The 20,176-nt window shown below is 43.2% G+C and overlaps 1 protein-coding gene across 1 annotated transcript in view; it reads left to right on the top strand.

Annotated features, from left to right (window-relative positions):
* The window catches only part of LRRC72 (leucine rich repeat containing 72), a 48,118-nt gene that overhangs the window by 15,813 nt on the left and 12,129 nt on the right, over positions 1–20,176 (top strand). The window contains exons 4-5 of the mRNA XM_075125822.1: positions 2,320–2,433; positions 12,957–13,046. Coding sequence (XP_074981923.1) covers positions 2,320–2,433; positions 12,957–13,046 — 204 coding nt within the window. The remainder of the gene's footprint in view (positions 1–2,319; positions 2,434–12,956; positions 13,047–20,176) is intronic.

Raw genomic sequence — 20,176 nt, 5'->3', positions numbered from 1 at the left:
GGACGGCACCAGGGGAGTTTGCAGGCTGTGCCCAGCTTAAGGCTGGAGGGAAGACTTTTGTGTTTATTTTTTGAATTTTAAGTTAAACCAGACCCTGAAGAGGGCTGTTGTTATTAGATTTGTAAAAGACTTGAGGAACCAAGATTGGAAACTGAGGTGAGAGGCTGCTTGCAGGGCTGCTCTGAGGCCACGGGGTGCTTGGAAGAGGCCACTTGATGACAAGTAGGTTGAAATAAACAATACTAATTTAGTAAGACTGCATTTATATTTTTTGTTAAAAGTGAACTGAAAATATATTGATTCTGGAAGCATAGTACACCATTTTGGTGGAAAAAGTCATGCCATCAAAATACATTTCTGATCTAGTATGGCAAGTTCTCTTATTCAAATGAATATGCAAGATTTGCTGGTCAGACAATTCATAATTAATTAAAAGTACCCTTTGGAAACCATATAAATGTATATGATAGTAAACTGACAAGGCTGACAGACATACCATGAAACGAAAGGATACTAAAGTAATACATTGTCCCGTATGTAGTATGTCCGCAAAGGCTCTGCAATTTCCCTACCAGTATAATTGTCACTTACATTTAAAGTACAATTGTACTCTGTGAAGTTACTCTGCAAAACTGTCTTCTTGTGAAGCTCCATCTTTATCTCCCAAGGACTTTTATTTCAGTTTGTCACAGAATCTGTCCCTTAGTATTTAAAAAAATTGTATATGTTAATATTTTATATCTCGCTTTATATAATGTTAGATTAGAGAAGGAAGTTAAATGACATTGGTTAGTATTTGTGGGACTTATGGGAAATGTGAATCTTTAAGAAGGGAATGGGAGGTTGTTCCAAGCATAGGGGGCAGTATGGAAGAAGGTAACAAGATGTGGGAGAAAGAAACAGCAAGTCTGGCTTCTCTGGCAAAACAAAATGGGTGAGGGGTAAGGTTGCTGGGGGTTCGGGCTCTGGGATGGAAACTAATTCCTGTCTTAGTAACATAATTAACGGAATGGGGCCGGGGATGAGAGGTTTGGGGTACAGCAGGGGGCTCTGGGCTGGGGCCAAGGGGTTTGGAGTGTGGGAGGGGGTTCTTAGCTGGGGCAGGGGGTTGGAGTGCGGGAGGAGGTGCAGGCTCTGGGCGGCTCCCTAGTCCAGCTCCTAGGCCAGGGGTCAGCAACCTTCAGAAGTGGTGTGCCGAGTCTTCATTTATTCACTCTAATTTAATGTTTTTTGAAGGTCTCTTTCTATAAGTCTATCATATATAACTAAACTATTGTTGTATGTAAAGTAAATAAGGTTTTTAAAATGTTTAAGAAGCTTCATTTAAAATAAATTAAAATGCAGAGCTCCCCGGACCAGTGGCCAGGACCCGGGCAGAGCAAGTGCCGCCTTTGGCACGCGTGTCATAGGTTGCCTACCCCTGTCTTAGGCAGAGGCATGGCCAGGTGGCTCTGTGCTCTGCCTCCACTCACAGGCGCTGCCCCCGCAGCTCCCATTGGCTGCGGTTCCCAGTCAATGGGAGCTGTGGAGCTGGTGCTCAGGGAGGGGGCAGTGCACAGAGCCACCTGGCTGCACCTCCACCTAGGAGCTGAGGGACATGTCGCCGCTTCTGGGAGCCGTGCAGAGCCAAGTAGGAAGCCTTCCAGCCCCGCACCAACCACACTTTTAATGGCTCGGTCAGCGGTGCTGCCCAGAGCCATCAGGGTCCCTTTTCGAACGGGTGTTCCAATAAAAAAATTGGACATCTGGCAACCCTAGTGAGGGGAGTGACATAGTCTGAGTAGGCAAGTGGGGGACTGGTGGTGACTTTTTTTTTTAAATGTAAGATTATTTGAGGTGGAGCTAATGTTCCAGAGGGAATTGAGTTGAAATTGGTTAATATGGAGCCTGTGAGGCAGAGGTGGTAATGGAGAAGGGTGAAACTGGTATGATAGGGTGGGGATGATAGATGATCCAAGATAGATGTGGCTATCAGGGGAAGAAGAAGGCAGTAGAGGTTGGATGTAGATTTTTGAATGTGAGGGTGGGGGAGAGAAGTAGGTGAGCAGGGATGGGAAAGAAAGAGATGAAGATGCAAATGCTGTGAATAGAAAAGAGGAAATAAGGGATGTAAAATTTCTGGGATGAGGTAGAGAAGGAGGAAAAACAAGGAGTAGAGTTGCTGAAACAGAGGATGAGTGTAGTGAGCATGAGAAATGTTGTATGTAGTTGATGAATAATTAGGATGGCAAACTAAATGTGTAGCATGGCCAAACAAATTAGCAAGTCAAGGTATTCAGCTATGGTGAGAATAATTTATTATAATACATTTTATTTCAGGTGCTCTGAAACATTTGCGTGCATTGCAGATCTTGTTGCTTCACAACAACCAGCTGAAAAACCTTGACACAACAGTGAAGGAACTTCAGGGAATGATAAGTCTGCAGACCCTAAGTAATGTGTTACTTTCTATTATGCATAGCTGCAATCAGTAACATTGGAAATTAGGGAAAAAACAGACATTTTTATAAGTAGGAATGGAACTAAATCATTTAGATGTCCAAGATATTTTCCTCCTCTTTTCTTCAGAGTAAATGGATTCTCTCATACAATAATATTTTTTAAATTAAGCATACCAATATCTGTTTTAACTAGTGTAGGCATTTTGATATACTGTGTGGAGTAAGTGGTAAATGAAATAACCGTAGTCTCTGAAATTTCAAATTACCATGAACAAGACAGTGCTGGCGCCACTAAGTTGTACTGCGTGAAGTAGCCTCAAGGGAAGTAGGATTATATGCTATTAACCTATTGAAAATGAAAGTATAAGCAGTCTTTCTCCATCTTTCCTAAAGGAATGTGCTCATAGATCATACCAAGCTCTCAGAACTTTAAGAAACAGGAAACTAATTTCATGTCTTAGTAACATAATTAATGGAGGTGTATAATATCATCAACCCCTAGCTTATGCATCCAAAAAGCTGGATGTTTGATGGCAAGAAATAAAAAGATGGCTTGAAAAGTACATTTTTAAATTGAACCTGAAACTGAGCCAAGAACTGAAAAACAAGTCAAGTGTTATAAAGACAACATACCAGTCAAATTATTGTAAGTTATTCTGTTATGTGTAAAATCTAAAAATAGACCTCTAAAAATGAAGTTGTTTGAAACGATTGGACAAAAGTTGGACAGACATCCCATTTCTCAGTGGTGCTGTCAGTTGGATTTAGTGTTATAGCGAAAGCAATTAACAGGGAGTTTCAACAAGCACAAACAGTTTGCTTCACAGTATTGTGAAACAAACAGTCATAGCAAGAATTCAAAGCAATGTTCTAATGCTGAAATGATGCATACATCAGTCATAATGACATGATAATATAGTTCCCATTAGTCCAACCACTAGCAAATAAAAATAAAAGCTAGAACACTCCAACTTGCTCTGTTACGAAATTTTATTCTCGTTTATGGATACAGGAAAAAAGTCCATTTTATAGGGGAAAATACTATTGCACTATACAGTATATACTCACTGCACTTTATAACCTATACAAGTCAAGAATTTATATTAAGGTGATAATGAGGTCTCACATTATGAAGACTATTATTTTAATGAAATACAGTATACTACCCTTCATTATCACATTAGTAGCAAATGACTGTAAAATAAATGAACAAGAGTACATTTTTAAGCAGTATCCTTACTTCATAAATAATATCGGTTTGCTTACTTGCTAATTTGCAGCGTTCAGAAATTTGAACTGAGCCTACCAGTCTTTAGTGTGAATTAGCCAGATTCTGTGGCTATCCTTTATCAAATATTCTTCTTATGAAATAAAGATTACTTTAGGAATGAGAAGATACCTATTATTGCTAGATGGTTCTCTTTTATTGTTGGATAGTCCAATTAAAAACAAAATTTATTCAGCACCCTTCATGTAACATCTGGACATATAATTTAATTTAATGTTAATTTAATATCAATTTAATATTAAGCACCCATGTGGGGATTATTATTTGAGCAGCCCAATAAACCGTTATTGTTCATCCCAATAGCTACATCAGTTGCCAAAGTATCCTACATCCCTCCTTTAGGGCTCGTTTTTACCTTTTAGACACAGCCCTACATTGGACATGGTATGCAGCTGCACTTCTGCAGCTGTTCATGGAAAAACTGTACCTCCTGAGGCTGGCTTTCTTGCCAGTGCACCCTTTCAGGGGAAGCAGCATGTGCAGTGGAGGGCATGATCATGGCCTCAGTTCATCCCCACCCCATCTTTTTGGCATACAAACTCTTTGTGTTCCTGCCAGTGTTCTGCTGTGCCAGGGCCAGCCACAATCTGGCTTGGGCTCAGTGAAAAAGACTGACTTAATAAATGCACCTTTCACTCTGCCAGAAGATCACCAGACTCAGGTTCTTGCAAACAGAAAGAGGCAACAAGTTCCATAAATATGAGTCCTCAACAGTACCCAGCTGCTACTTCTAACTAGGTGGTTCTTCTTTCTATATTTGAATCCTGATAGTGCCTATAGGCTCCAGCCAGGATAAGTTTCCCAATGTGCTAAATTCTAAATGAACAAGATAGACAAGCCTATGGCCACACCGAAACTGTGTGGTGGATGCAAGGAACTGAACCTAAATTTCTTATACAATGATACCATGCTGATGGACAGAGCACCTAGAAAGATTTATTTTTGGCACTGGCAACAAAATAGTCCAGCTGTTCTCAAACAAGATTACAGGAACCAGAGGGACCATATTTGTGCCTGGGTGGTGAGGGAGGTGCCTTAGTGTCTTTCGTAAATGGGAATTAGGTACTTAGCTGTCATTTGTGCCTTTGAAAATCTCCCTTTCTGAAGCCTCACTCCATTCCAAAATGATATTACATCAAATCCAAAACTAAATCAAATTTTCCTAAGGCTTAGGTGCTTCTGGGATTCCCTTCCTAAAGAGCTATCTCTCCCAAACAGTAGCATTCATTTTATTCAATAGTGTAGGTTTATGAGCTATATAGTGTTTTAGAATGTACTGACTGAACTTTGCAGCAGTAAGAATGGAACTCTATTACTGCCATCTTGTGGTTCTCCTAATACAATTAAATGCAGTGATTAAAAAATAATAATTCTGATCTAAAAAATCATCTTACCAGGAGCATAAGAAGAATGCAGATATTTCACAGCGCTCCCCCCACCACAAAATATTATAAACACAGTCATTTCCAGCATGGAAAAGACCAAATATCCATTCTCATATCCTGCCTATATCTATGGGCCCCCAAAACACAACTGGCCAGTAGCATCTTTCCATAACATAAGAGAGTGTCTCCTCACCAATCCTGTCTGGCAATTGCTTTATGCCCTGAAGAAGAAGGATTAACATCTTATAACTTTCTAACCTGTGTAGAACATCTGCAGATTCTGTCTTTATTCAGTTAAGTGAATAATCCTTTATGAATCTCACTAAGCTGTTTGCCTCAATATCTTATCCCTCTTTCCACCTTTCTCTCCATAACCACTGAACTAGCATAATCCACAGTAGTTGTTTCAGCCTTAGGGTATGTCTACACCAGGGTAGGCAACCTATGGCACGCGTGCCGAAGGTGGCAAACGAGTTGATTTTCAGTGGCATTCATACTGCCTGGGTCCCGGCCACCGGTCCCGGGGGCTACGCTGCTGATTTGGGGTACCAGCCACTGGACCCCTGCCAGCTGGGGTTCCGTCCACCGGCCCCGCTCAGCCTGCTGCTGGCCCCAGGTCCCGGCCACTGGTCCTGGGGGCTCCGCTGCCAGCCTGGGGTACTGCCCGCCGACTCTGCTCAGCCCGCTGCCAGTCCCACGTCCCGGCCACCGGTATGGGGGGCTCTGCTGCCAGCCTGGGGTCCTGGCTGCCATCCCGGGGCTCTGCAGCTGCCCCCAGCTGTGGCCCACTGGCCCCAGCCTGGGGCAGTGAGGGGTGCAGACAGGGGCAAGAGGGGGCACAGCTCAGTACCCCCACCTTAAAAATTGTTCCAGCTCCACTGTACTGGGATATTTTTAAGTCCTGATTTGCTGCTTACATCACTATCACGCCACATGGAACAGCGCACTGCATTTAACATTGAGATTAGAATGTACATGCAAGAACTGGAATCAGAATTTGCGACAGATTTCAAGATTTCCAGCGATTTGGCCCAATGCTTTCTTTTCTAATTAAACCTGAAAAGTTCAATGAAAGCGACTTGGATTTGTCTGTATTTCAGTGGATGGGTGTTGAAGATTTCGAAATGCAGCTCATTCAGTTAAAAAGCTCAGAATTGTGGGCATCAAAGTTTGGAGATCTGCGGAGTGCACTTGAAGCTACCGAGAGAGATCATGGGGCCTCTATTCTGACCTGCTGGATGTCCGTTCCAGTGAAATTTAACTGTTTGAAGAAAATTGCATTTGCAATGCTTTCAGCATTTGGATCCACATACCTGTGTGAACAGGTATTTTCAGACATGAAATCTGTCCTCTGTCCCTCTCAGAGCCAGTTAACAACTGAGCACTCAGAAGCCTGTGTGCAGTTTAAAGTATTCAAATACAAGCCAGACATTGGAAAACTCAGAAAGGAAAAGCAAGGGCAAGGATCACACTAAACTGATAAGATCTGCATTTTAATTTAATTTTAAACGAAGCTTCTTAAACATTTTGAAAACCTTATTTACTTTACGTACAACAATAGTTTAGGTATATATTCTAGACTTATAGAAAGATACCTTCTAAAATCGTTAAAATGTATTACTGGCACGTGAAACCTGAAATTAGGGTGAATAAATGAAGACTCAGCACACCACTTCTGAAAGGTTGCTGACCCCTGGTCTACAGGATGTGCATACCTCTGTGCTGGATTTTATTCATGCAGGCGTGAGCCAGGCAACTCTGCTCCGAGAATCCACATTTGTTGTGCTGGACGTTGTACAACAGTATGTACCTGCATTCATACTGCTGCTCTAGGTACAGGAGTTTAGCACTATGAGGGTTCTTTGTGACATACAGAGGCACTCTAAGAACTGATTTGTGGTGTGTTTTTGGACTGGAATATAGTATTTTCCTGGACCCCTTCACAGAAAACAGTTTTCCCCGACTTCACATATGTGCCGATGGCACTTCCAGATTATGTGGCCCCTCACTTTTATCCTTGAAGAACTGGATGGAAGTCATGGATCCATTGGATGAGCTGGTCCTACTCTTGCTCCTTATTGCAAGAAAAATGTTTATGTAGTGAGATAGGCACTCACCAAGACACTGAATAGCCTTTTGACGGCATTTTCTGAGTCACTGAAAACAGCAGGCCATGAGGAATGAGGGCAGTTCATTTGTGACAGGCTGGACAGATATGATGAAAGCTGCTAGTGCCATGGAATACCCTTTGGTTTATTGTCACTTCTGGTATCGGAGAACTCACATGGTGTGATTGGATCACATCGTTTTGCAGACTTGGGACAACCAGCAGTGGCGCCAGGTCTTCTGCATGAGGAAACAGACCTTCATAGAGCTATGTGAGGCACTCGCACCAACCCTCCAGCACCAGAACACTCAATTGAGGGAGACATAGTGATACAAAAGTGTGTCATGATTGTCCGGGCAGCTACAGGTCTCTAGCAAATCACTCTGGAGTTGGAAACTTAACTGTTGGGTTCATGGTAGTTGAGGTTTGTGAAGCCATTAACACTGTCTTTTACCTCTGGTGGCTGGCATAAGAAACATGCCTGAAATAATAGCTAGTTTTCAGAGGATGGAGTTCCCATTCTGTGCTGGGGCCATCAATGGCACTCGTGCTCAGAGTTCACCCACCAGAAGGGGCAAATGAGTATGGGAATTGCAGAGGATAATATTCCACTCTTATGCAAGGCTTGGTGGACCACAGAGGCAAGTTCTTCAACACAAACATGGGAAGTTCAGGAAACTTTAATAACATTAGGCTGTGGAGATCTGGCTTGTACCTGAAGGGGAAAGCAGAGACCCAGAAATGTTATGAACGGGGTATCTGTGCCGACTATTATTTTGCATATCCACTGCTGCTATGGCTGATGAAACCATACCCTGATGTCAGTGGCCCTGAAAAAAAGGAATTCAAGTTCAAGTTCAGCAGCTGCAGCATTTGGTAGGCTCAAGGCTAGTTGGAGTTGCCTACAAATCCGGATGCCAGACAGAAGATGGCATCTCACTTGTGCTGCTGCTGTGGGCCACCTTTCTGTAAAACTAATTTAACTTTGCATGATGTTACATGCCAACCTAGTTCCTCCTCTGCCTTGGTGGATCCTGCGCTTATTGGTGGATTTTCTCGCCTCAGAGGTTCACGGCAGCCCTCAGTTTGGCCACTTTCGTGGCTCAGATCTGCCGTTCACTCAGTTAGCCTCATCACTGGCCAGCATAGGGAAAGGAAGAAGAACAATCCCCGCAGTCTCTGCTGATCCACCCAGTGGATCGGGGAACAGGCCAGAGACCTTCTCCTCTGGTGGAACCCACAGTCCAGTTCAACTCCTCCAGTATCAAGCAGGGAGTTGGGGGGATGGAGGGATTCCAGCCCAGGGCCCTGTGGATTGCAGCTGTCTACAGTGGCTCCTGTAACAGCTGCGTGACAGCTACAACTCCCTGGGCTACTTCCCCATGGCCTCCTCCCAACACCTTCTTTATTCTCACCACAGGACCTCCCTCCTGATGTCTGATAATGCTAGTACTTCTCAGTCTTCCAGTAGTACACCTTCTCATTCTCAGCTTCTTGCTCCCAGATCCTCACAGGCGCACCACAAACTGAAGTGAGCTCCTTTTTAAACCCAGGTGCCCGGAGTAGCCTGCCTTGATTGATTCTAGCAGCTTCTTGATTGGCTGTAGGTGTTCTTATCAGCCTGTCTGCCTTAATTGTTTCCAGAAAGTTCCTGATTGTTCTGGAACCTTCCCTGTTACCTTACCCAGGGAAAAGGACCTACTTAACCTGGGGCTAATATATCTGCTTTCTATCACTCTCCTGTAGCCATCTGGCCTGACCCTGTCACACTAGGTACAGACCACAAGTGCATTTTACGTGTTTTGATTTTATCTGGCTGGGGGTTTTGCTGTGTTTGTGCTTATGACATTGCACATCTGTATGAAACCCATTGTTACAGGTTTTATTATGGTTGAGGCTGGAGGGGACTGTGATGGATTGGGTTTCCACTAGGGCTGTCAAGCGATTAAAAAAATTAATCGCGATTAATTGCATTGTTAAACAACAACATAATACCATTTATTTAAATATTTTGGGTGTTTTCTACATTTTCAAATATATTGATTTCAATTACAACACAGAATACAAAGTGTACAGTACTCACTTTATATTTATTTTTGATTACAAGTAATTTGAACTGTATAAAAACAAAAGAAATAGTATTTTTCAATTCACCTAATACAAGTACTGTAATGCAGTCTCTTTATCATGAAAGTTGAACTTACAAATGTAGAATTATATCAAAAAACCTGCATTCAAAAATAAAACAATGTAAAATTTTAGAGCCTGCAAGTCCACTCAGTCCTATTTCTTGTTCAGCCAATCGCTCAGACAAACAAGCTTGTTTACATTTCCAGAAGATAATACTGCCCGCTTCTTGTTAACAATGTCACCTGAAAGTGAGAACAGGCATTCGCATGGCACTGTTGTAGCCGGCGTTGCAAAATATATACAGGCCAGATGCACTAAAGATTCATATGTCCCTTCATGCTTCAACCACCATTCCAGGGGACATGCATCCATGCTGATGATGGGTTCTGCTCGATAACAATCCAAAGGAGTGTGGACTGATGCATGTTCATTTTCATTATCTTAGTCAGATGCCACCAGCAGAAGGTTGATTTTCCTTTTTGGTGGTTCAGGTTCTGTAGTTTCTGCATCGGAGTGTTGCTCTTTTAAGACTTCTGAAAGCATGCTCCACACCTTGTCCCTCTCAAATTTTGGAAGGCACTTCAGATTCTTAAACCTTGAGTCAAGAGCTGTAGCTATCTTTAGAAATCTCACATTGGTATCTTCTTTGCATTTTGTCAGATCTCCAGTGAAAGTGTTCTTAAAATCAACGACATGTGCTGGGTCATCATTCGAGACTGCTATAACATGAAATGTGTGGTAGAATGCAGGTAAAATAGAACAGGGGATTTACAATTCTCCCCCAAGAAGTTCAGTCGCAAATTTAATTAACACATTTTTTTTAACGAGCATCCTCAGCATGGAATCATGTCCTCCGGTATGATGGTCAAAGCATGAAAGGGCATATGAATGTTTAGCATATCTGGCATGTAAATACCTTGCAATGCTGGCTACAAAAGTGCCATGGGTTACACCTGTTCTCACTTTCAGGTGACATTGTAAATAAGAAGCGGGCATCATTATCTCCTGTAAATGTAAACAAACTTGTTTGTCTTGGCTTTCCCTCTTTCCTCCCTAAGAATGGTGAGGTGTTAATGGGTCATTTCACCTTGAATGGTCCCTTGAAATATGTGTTAACTACTTATGCTAAACAATCTGTTCCATCTTGTATTTAGTTTTGACACTCTGAGTCCAGGTCTACACTATAAACTTATATCAGTATAACTATGTCACTCAGGGGTGTGAAAAATCCACACCCCTAAGCAATGCAGTTATACGGACCTAGTTCCTGGTGTAGACAGTGCTCTGTCGATGGGAGGACTTCTCCTGCTGAGATAGCTACTGTCTGTTCTGGACGTGGATTAACTCCTCCAATGGGAGAAGCTCTTCCATTAGCGTAGTAGTGTCTTCACTGAACCACTGGTAAAGCGGTACTGTTTTAAGTGCAGACCTGTCCTGAGTAAGTTTCCCAAACCTGAAGAGCTGTGTAAGCTCAAAAGCTTGTCTCTCTCTTACCAACAGAAGTTGGTCCAATGAAGGATATTATCTCACCCACCTTGTCTCAGATTTTTTAATACATTCATCTTCCATAAATTATGGATTGAATTTTCCCTACACAACAGGCAGTTAAATGACCTTAATTCTGAAAGGTACATATGTAAATTAAATATTGCATTTTTCCAGAAATCAAAAATGCAGTAAGATCAATGACAGAATGGGGAATCAATTGAGAAATTGTAGCAGAACTTGCCATTCTGTCCTTGATGTTATTTTATGATGTGCATCAGGGAAATGATGGGATTCTGTAGTGTACTCAATTGCTTGTTCATTTCTGTACACAACCTTGCGGTGAAAAGTAAATGCATATGTGATTACATTACAATGTACCTATTTATCGTGCATTACAATGCAATACAGTAAGGTGAGTGAATACAACACTGAATGCCTTCGTGAACTTACTGTACTGACAGTTTTCCTACATTGTTGTGTATGAAAAAAAGAAAAGTAAAAAAAAGGGACAGGGTGTAATGGGGTTTACAAACGCCATACTGAGCATAGGCAGAAGGGTCAGGAGAGTGTTCCTTGCTTACAGGCAATCACTGAGCTATTGCCATTTTCATCTGTGATACTGAACTGTGGACACTGAAATAGAATGCTAGTAAGCTTTGGACACTGCAGCATGCTACTTCTGTTGTATGCAGGGGGAGTGAGAACTTTATAGACTGAGGAGCAGGAAGATATGTGTACTGTGAATTGTTGGAGTGGAGGGCTCTTGAAACTTGAGATCTCGTACCCACTTCTTCACCACATCCACAGTGCTAAGTGAGCTGGGCCACTGCTCATCCGGGCATGTATCCGCTCACCCGAGCACCTATTCACACCTCCTCAGGTGAGCTAGCTAGCTCGGCATCTACTTGCCCTGAGACACGCACTTCAGGGGTTTCTGGATGAACAATAGGGTAGTTTGGATACAACTGCGTGCCTGGCCATGTATACAGTCAGCAGTGTAGATACCCCAAGAGTAGCTGAGTGTCTGCTACACAGGTCCTAAGAGGGGGAGGAAAATTCCAGCGTGGCTTTTAGGCCCTCTGATGGTGGTGAAACTAACGGGTTTGGAGGATTTCTCTTTCACCTCTAATCACCATGCAGGGTGGGTCCTGCTCCACTATTTAACTCCTATCCTTTCCTTTTGAAATATTGTACATCACAGTAGTTATCTCTGGCCAGATAGCACCTTCTCTTCTACATGGCTGCCAGACACAGCTGTCATGTAAAGAAAAGAAACAGGTTTGCTGCACAACCCATTTTATAAACCATATCTTCCTGCTTGCCAGTCAACCAGGGAATGAGCTGGTCTCCATTTTGTACCCACTGAATTTTAGTGTGTCCTGTGACATCATTCCCATGAACCCAAATGATTTTGCATTTGATCTAGGAAGACTTCGTGTGTCCACTCCTGGCAAAATGGCAATATTGGGTTGATATATATGTCTTTCAAAGAAAAATAAATACCTCCATTAAAAGGGCTTGTTTGTTCACATAATAAATATTATGAACTCTGATTGAGTGATTGAGCCAAATTTTGAAAAGGACATAAATGATTTAGGAGCACAAGACCTAGGGTCCTACATGACTTAAGCACTTTTGAAATTTGTATGCTTCACCCATTGTTTGATATGTATTTGTAGTTGTGTAAGGCATTTCCAACTAGATATATTCACAAGTCAGAAAACTGTCATTCACATTTTATATTCCAAGTATATGGTAAAACTGCTATGTACTTATACTTACCTTATAGTACATAAGAAAATCAAAGGCAAAAACTTTATGGATTTGTCAGTGTATCAAAGATCTCTTAGTTAATCATAGAAGATTAAGCAGGAACTTCAAAGGCTCAGCACATTAATTCATTTATTTTCATTAAACATTTCATAATGGGTCAAATCTTGCAGTCCTTATTAAGGCAAGGGAATTTGTTTGACTAAAGACTGCAGGGCTTGGCTCATAGTATAAAAACAATTTGGGTGTATTTAATTGTATTTTCTGCAATAACTTTGCCAAATGGTGATTATTTTCCCAGGCTTGTTAATTTTTATATTTTTTCTTCCTCCCTGAAACATTTGCAGATCTATTTCACAACCCTCTGTCACAAGATCCAGGGTACCGTCTTTATGTGACATACTTCCTTCCCTCAGTACAACTCCTCGACAGGAAGAGTAAGGACTCCTTTCCTCTTTTCACAGTGCATTGACAGTCACTTATGACTCTAGCCCATTCAGAAAAGTAGGTGAATTCTTCCTGTGGCTGTTCTCCTTCTTCCTTCTCTCCTCCTTCTCCTTCTTGCTTATATACCAAAATGTATAGTGAATTTAATCCAATTAATTGTGAGATTTTGCACGGAGGTAGAGTTTGTGAACTAAACAATTCTCTGCTTGATATCAGACCTTTCATGTTGAAACTGACTAAAAGATTTGGCTTCTTTGCTGTTTAAAAGTGTGTGTCTCCACTCTGAGATCTCATTTGTCTTACATAAAATTCTGTGGACCAAATTTAAGAGAAGTTAATGTCAGTAATTCAGAAATATGCACCTATCTTCATGTGTGCAAATTGGGTAAGTGCATGTACAATGGCCAGTTTATTTCAGTTTGTGCTCACCCAGAGGTCTGCACACCTTTGTAGATTTTAAATAAATGCATGCACATTTCTTAATTGATCTTATCCACATAAAACTGGCTAAGCCCACTACAAATAAAACTATTATCCATACATCTCTCCCAGCAATCCCTCAAGGTGAAACCTGGGCAAGTAGGGCTCTATCTTGCCACCATTACTCTTGAGAATAAACAGAAGAAGTAAATCAAATACATAAGTTAATGACTCGATCAGCTCGTTTCTTGTAGATGCAACAGAAGAAATAGATCCTAAAGATCAACTTCTTCAATAAATGCCTAAGTTGTGTATTTACCTACATGACTTTTTTGTCATCTGAATGAACTGTTCAATGATGTGGAGGAAGGGGGTTGAACATTAGGAGGAGGAATGTTGGAGACAATGGGTAAGATTCTCACCCCTGCTCCAGTCCCTTTATGCTGGGTGATAGGGCTGGAGTGCTATAAAGGGGCTCTTGAAGCCCCAGATCTGGCCAGGGGAGAATTCTTCTGGTCCAAGACCTGAGGCTCAGTACCCTCTCACCAGTCCTAGTGATGGGGTGTGACTGAGATGGGAGGGGTCGAGTGGTGGGAAGGGCCATAGCACACAGTGTTGTGGAGATTCTGGGCAGTGCTGCTACCCACAGCCCATTTGGGGAGGCTGACATAATTTGGACAACACCCCAGGACTTTTCTAAATTATGCTGGGGGCCACTACAGACCTGGAGTAGCTCAGAATCAGGAGGATGTAAAGTGACTTAAAGCCATCTTTGACCTCCCCCCTCATCCTCCTCAGCTATCAGTTCTTTACTGTGCCTCTTCTACAACACAAAATTTCACCCACAGGATTGAATTACTGAAAGGGAGAATGAGTGAGTTTAATTCCGGTGGGATGAGAGGAATTTAGTTTGTTTAACTTTAAAAATCTACATTATAACTGTGTAACTAATAAGACTCATCTATCATCACTATAATCATTTTGTCTGTACGATACATCACTTTTCCCCTTTGCATTGTCAGTGTACTTTCTTCCAGACAGAAACGGACTCTTCCTCAGTGTTTGAGAAGCAGAGCACAGAGTTTTGGCTGCACCACAATCTAAATATTAAAAATAAAACAGTTCTTTTGACTTTGCTGGTTCTACTTGAGAAGGATTGTCCTCACAAATAATGGTTTGCAAGATTAGGCCCACATTACAATTTGCATGTGCACTTCCCTGTTATACAGGTACAGGTTTGCTGGTGGACCTCAAGCCGATTTCTGAATGTAGAAATCATAGAAATGTAGTACTGGAAGGAATCTCAATAGATCTTCTAGTCCAGTCCCCTGCACTGAGGCAGGACTAATTATTATCTAGACCATCCCTGACAAGTGTTTGTCTAACCTGTTCTTAAAAACTTCCAATAAGGGAGATTCCACAGCCTCCCCAGGTAATTTGTTCCAGTGCTTAACTACCCTGACAGTTAGGAAGTTTTTCCTGGTGTCTAACCTAAATCTCCCTTGCTGCAATTTGAGACCATTGGTTCTTGTCCTTTCCTCAGTGGCTAAGGAAAACAATTTATCACCCTCTCGTTATAACAACCTTTTATGTACTTGAAGACTATTATCATGTCCCCCTCAATCGTCTCTTCTCCAGACTAAAAAAACCAGTTTTTTCAATCTTATAAGTCATGTTTTCTAGACCTTTAATCATTTTTGTTGCTCTCCTCTGGACTTTTTCCAGTTTGTCTACATCTTTCCTGAAGTGTGGTGCCCAGAACTGGACACAGTACTCCTGTCATAAATATAAAGGGAAGGGTAAACCCCTTTAAAATCCCTCCTGGCCAGAGGAAAAATCCTCTCACCTGTAAAGGGTTAAGAAGCTAAAGGTAACCTCGCTGGCACCTGACCAAAATGACCAATGAGGAGACAAGATACTTTAAAAAAGCTGGGAGGAGGGAGAGAAACAAAAGGTCTGTGTGTCTGTCCATATGCTGCTTTTGCTGGGGATAGACCAGGAATGGAGTCTTAGAACTTTAGTAAGTAATCTAGCTCGGTATGCATTAGATTATGATTTCTTTAAATGGCTGAGAAAAGAATTGTGCTGAATAGAATGACTATTTCTGTCTGTGTGTCTTTTTTGTAACCTAAGGTTTTGCCTAGAGGGATTCTCTATGTTTTGAATCTAACTACCATGTAAGGTACCTACCATCCTGATTTTACAGGGGTGATTCCTTTACTTGTATCTACTTCTATTTCTATTAAAAGTCTTCTTGTAAGAAAACTGAATGCTTTTTCATTGTTCTCAGATCCAAGGGTTTGGGTCTGTGGTCATCTATGCAAATTGGTGAGGATTTTTACCAAACCTTTCCCAGGAAGTGGGGTGCAAGGGTTAGGAGGATTTTAGGGGGAAAGACGTGTCCAAACTGCATTTCCCAGTAAACCCAGTTAGAGTTTGGTGGTGGCAGTGGATATTCCAAGGACAAAGGATAAAATTAATTTGTACCTTGGGGAAGTTTTAACCTAAGCTGGTAAAAGTAAGCTTAGGAGGTTTTCATGCAGGTCCCCACATCTGTACCCTAGAGTTCAGAGTGGGGGAGGAACCTTGACATGGTGGCAGAGCGGTGGGATTAACCTGAAATCATTTTGAGATCAATTTGAGATTTTTTGAACCAGAAATACAGATTTTAAAAAGGAATTTTTTTTTCCTTTGGGGCTGCTGGAAAAGAGGTCCAGAAAGCAGCTGAAACTGAAAGCAGCTTGTTTTTTCTCTGCTTTGGAGCCAGAGGAGAAACAAAAGGGGATTATCTTTGTGAATTGCAGGTTTTCTTTGCCTGGAGGCAGGGTACTTAACTCCTGCAGGGAAATTCACAGTCTTCCAAACCAGAAGGGGTTTTTTCCCCCTAAAAGTAAATAGGGGGGATGTTCTACCCATTTGCCTGGAGACAAAAGTGGCAGGGGCTTTTTTTTTTTTTTAAGGATTTTGATTTTTTTTTACAAGGAGCACAAGTTTGAAAAGGAATTTTTTTTTCCTTTGGGCTGCTGGTAAGCAGGTTTCCAAGTAGTTGGAGGTTTTTTGCTTTGATTTGGGGCCAGAGCAGAGACAAGGGAATTGTCTTTTTCTGTAGGCTGACAATCACTATCAGAGAATAGGTATTCTATTCCAGCACAGCAAAATTTTACATCCAAGTTTTGTTTGTTTATTTCTAAACCTCGGGTGTAAAGTTAGTTAAAAATAGAGAGGTTAGGATGACAAAATCCACGGCTCGACAAAAGCTGGAATTAGCCAGATTTCAGGCTAAGGAAAAACAAAGGGAACATGAAAGACTGAACTCATGCGGCTGGAGAAGGAGGAGAAGGAGAAAGAGAGGAAGCATGTGGAGGAGGAGAAGGAAAAAGAGAGGAAACATGTGGAGGAGGAGAGGGAAAAAGAGAGGAAGCATGCACTGGAGATGGAGAAGGTAAAGGCTCAGCAGAATATACCAACAAACCCTAGCAATCCTTCTCCAGGTACCACTCCCCATCCCAGAAAGTTCCCCACCTACAAGGCAGGCGATGATACTGAGGCCTTCTTAGAAAACTTCGAAAGGGCCTGCCTTGGGTACAACATCTCTACTGACCAATACATGGTAGAGCTGAGGCCGCAGCTCAGTGGACCCTTAGCTGAGGTGGCAGCTGAAATGCCTAAAGAACACATGAACAAGTATGAACTGTTTAAATCCAAGGCGAGAGTCAGAATGGGGATAACACCCGAGCAGTCTCGTCGGAGGTTCAGAGCCCTAAGGTGGAAACCAGACGTGTCATTTACCCGACATGCCTACCACATTGTGAAACATTGGGATGCCTGGATATCAGGAACCAGTGTTGAATCTCCAGTAGATTTGCCCTTCCTAATGCAAATGGAACAATTCTTAGAGGGTGTTCCTGAGGAAATAGAAAGATACATCCTAGATGGGAAACCCAAAACTGTAATTGAGGCAGGAGAGATTGGAGCCAGATGGGAGGTGGCAGAGAAGAAGAAAACTGGTCGCAGTTGGAGCGGAGACCAGAAGGGACAACCCCACACCACACCCTATTACCGGGGGCCGCCCAAAGCCCCACCTACCTCCCAAAGAACCCTCCAGACCCCTTATCGTCCCACCACCCCGTTCTCCAGCAACCCACCTCGCCCCAGTGACCCGTCAGCTGGACGATGTTTTAAATGTAACGAGCTGGGGCATGTAAAGGCCAACTGCCCCAAGAACCCCAACAGATTACAGTTCATTGCACCGGGATCACACCAGAGGTCCGCAGGCCCAGATACCTCCCAGATACCCTTGGAGCGGAGGGAAACTGTGAGTGTGGGCGGGAAGAAGGTCACCGCGTGGAGGGACACCGGAGCACAAGTGTCAGCTATCCATGCTTCCTTAGTGGACCCCAATTTAATCAACCCAGAGATCCAAGTGATGATTCAACCCTTCAAGTCCAACTCTTTCAATTTGCCTAGAGCCAAGTTGCCTGTCCAGTACCAGGGCTGGTCAGGAAAGTGGACTTCTGCAGTCTATGATGATTATCCTATCCCCATGCTGTTGGGAGAAGACTTGGCCAATCATGTGAACCAGGCTAAGAGGGTGGGAATGGTCACCCGTAGCCAGGTTAAACAAGCCGTGAGGCCTAGCTCTGTTCCGGAAACTTCTATCAGGACCCAGTCAGAGGTGATGGACCCGGACCCCAGGCCAATGTCTGCAACAGCAGTAGTGGATCCAGTTCCAGAGACCCAGACGGAACCAATCCCGGAACCGGAACCAGCCGAACAACCAACACCAGACCCATTGCCAGCACTGAATCCAGTACTTGCAACCTCAACATCAGAGGGCCCCACCGAACCTGAACCGGCAGCAGCCGATAACCCTACACAAGAGGCTCAGCCGGCGCCTGAATCCCAACATAGTGCACCAGCAGAAAGCGGTTCACAGTCAACGGAAACAGCCCCTACATCACTTCCAGAGGAACCAAGCATAGGTCCACAATCCAATGAGGAACTGATGCCTCCAGCATCAAGGGAACAGTTCCAGACCAAACAGGAAGCAGATGAAAACCTCCAGAGAGCTTGGATGGCGGCACGGAGCAACCCACCGCCTCTCAGCTCTTCTAATCGATCCAGGTTTGTTGTAGAAAGAGGACTTTTATACAAGGAAACTCTTTCTGGTGGACACCAGGAAGACTGGCATCCTCAGAGACAGTTGGTAGTTCCAACTAAATACCGGGCCAAGCTCTTGAGCTTAGCCCATGATCACCCTAGTGGCCATGCTGGGGTGAACAGGACCAAAGACCATTTGGGGGGGTCATTCCACTGGGAGGGAATGGGCAAGGATGTTTCTACCTATGTCCGGTCTTGTGAAGTATGCCAAAGAGTGGGAAAACCCCAAGACCAGGTCAAAGCCCCTCTCCAGCCACTCCCCATCATTGAAGTTCCATTTCAGCGAGTAGCTGTGGATATTCTGGGTCCTTTTCCGAAAAAGACACCCAGAGAAAAGCAGTACATACTGACTTTCATGGATTTTGCCACCCGATGGCCGGAAGCAGTAGCTCTAAGCAACACCAGGGCTACAAGTGTGTGCCAAGCACTAGCAGACATTTTTGCCAGGGTAGGTTGGCCCTCCGACATCCTCACAGATGCAGGGACTAATTTCCTGGCAGGAACTATGGAAGACCTTTGGGAAGCTCATGGGATAAATCACTTGGTTGCCACTCCTTACCACCATCAAACAAATGGCATGGTGGAGAAGTTTAATGGAACTTTGGGGGCCATGATGCATAAATTCGTAAATGAGCACTCCAATGATTGGGACCTAGTGTTGCAGCAGTTGCTCTTTGCCTACAGAGCTGTACCCCATCCCAGTTTAGGGTTTTCCCCATTTGAACTTGTATATGGCCGTGAGGTTAAGGGGCCATTTCAGTTGGTGAAGCAGCAATGGGAGGGATTTACACCTTCTCCAGGAACTAACATTCTGGACTTTGTAACCAACCTACAAAACACCCTCCGAACCTCTTTAGCCCTTGCTAAAGAAAACTTACAGGATGCTCAAAAAGAGCAAAAAGCCTGGTATGATAAACATGCCAGAGAGCGTTCCTTCAAAGTAGGGGACCAGGTCATGGTCTTAAAGGCGCTCCAGGCCCATAAAATGGAAGCATCGTGGGAAGGGCCATTCATGGTCCAGGAGCGCCTGGGAGCTGTTAATTATCTCATAGCATTCCCCACCTCCAACCGAAAGCCTAAGGTGTACCATATTAATTCTCTAAAGCCCTTTTATTCCAGAGAATTAAAGGTTTGTCAGTTTACAGCCCAGGGAGGAGACCACGCTGAGTGGCTTGAAGGTGTCTACTATGAAGGGAAAAGTGCTGGTGGTGTGGAAGAGGTGAACCTCTCCATGACCCTTGGGCGTATGCAGCGACAGCAGATCAAGGAGCTGTGTACTAGGTACGCGCCAACGTTCTCAGCCACCCCAGGACTGACTGAACGGGCATACCACTTCATTGACACAGGTAATGCTCACCCAATTAAAGTCCAACCTTACCGGGTGTCTCCTCAAGCTAAAACTGCTATAGAATGGGAGATCCAGGATATGTTACAGATGGGTGTAATCCGCCCCTCTGGAAGTGCATGGGCATCTCCAGTTGTTCTAGTTCCCAAACCAGATGGGGAAATACGTTTTTGCGTGGACTACCGTAAGCTAAAT

This window comes from Caretta caretta, chromosome 2, assembly GCF_965140235.1.
Source record: "Caretta caretta isolate rCarCar2 chromosome 2, rCarCar1.hap1, whole genome shotgun sequence".
NCBI classification, from domain to species: Eukaryota; Metazoa; Chordata; order Testudines; family Cheloniidae; genus Caretta; species Caretta caretta.
Note: the sequence above shows the minus strand (reverse complement) of the source record. Positions and strands in the feature narration are given on the sequence as shown.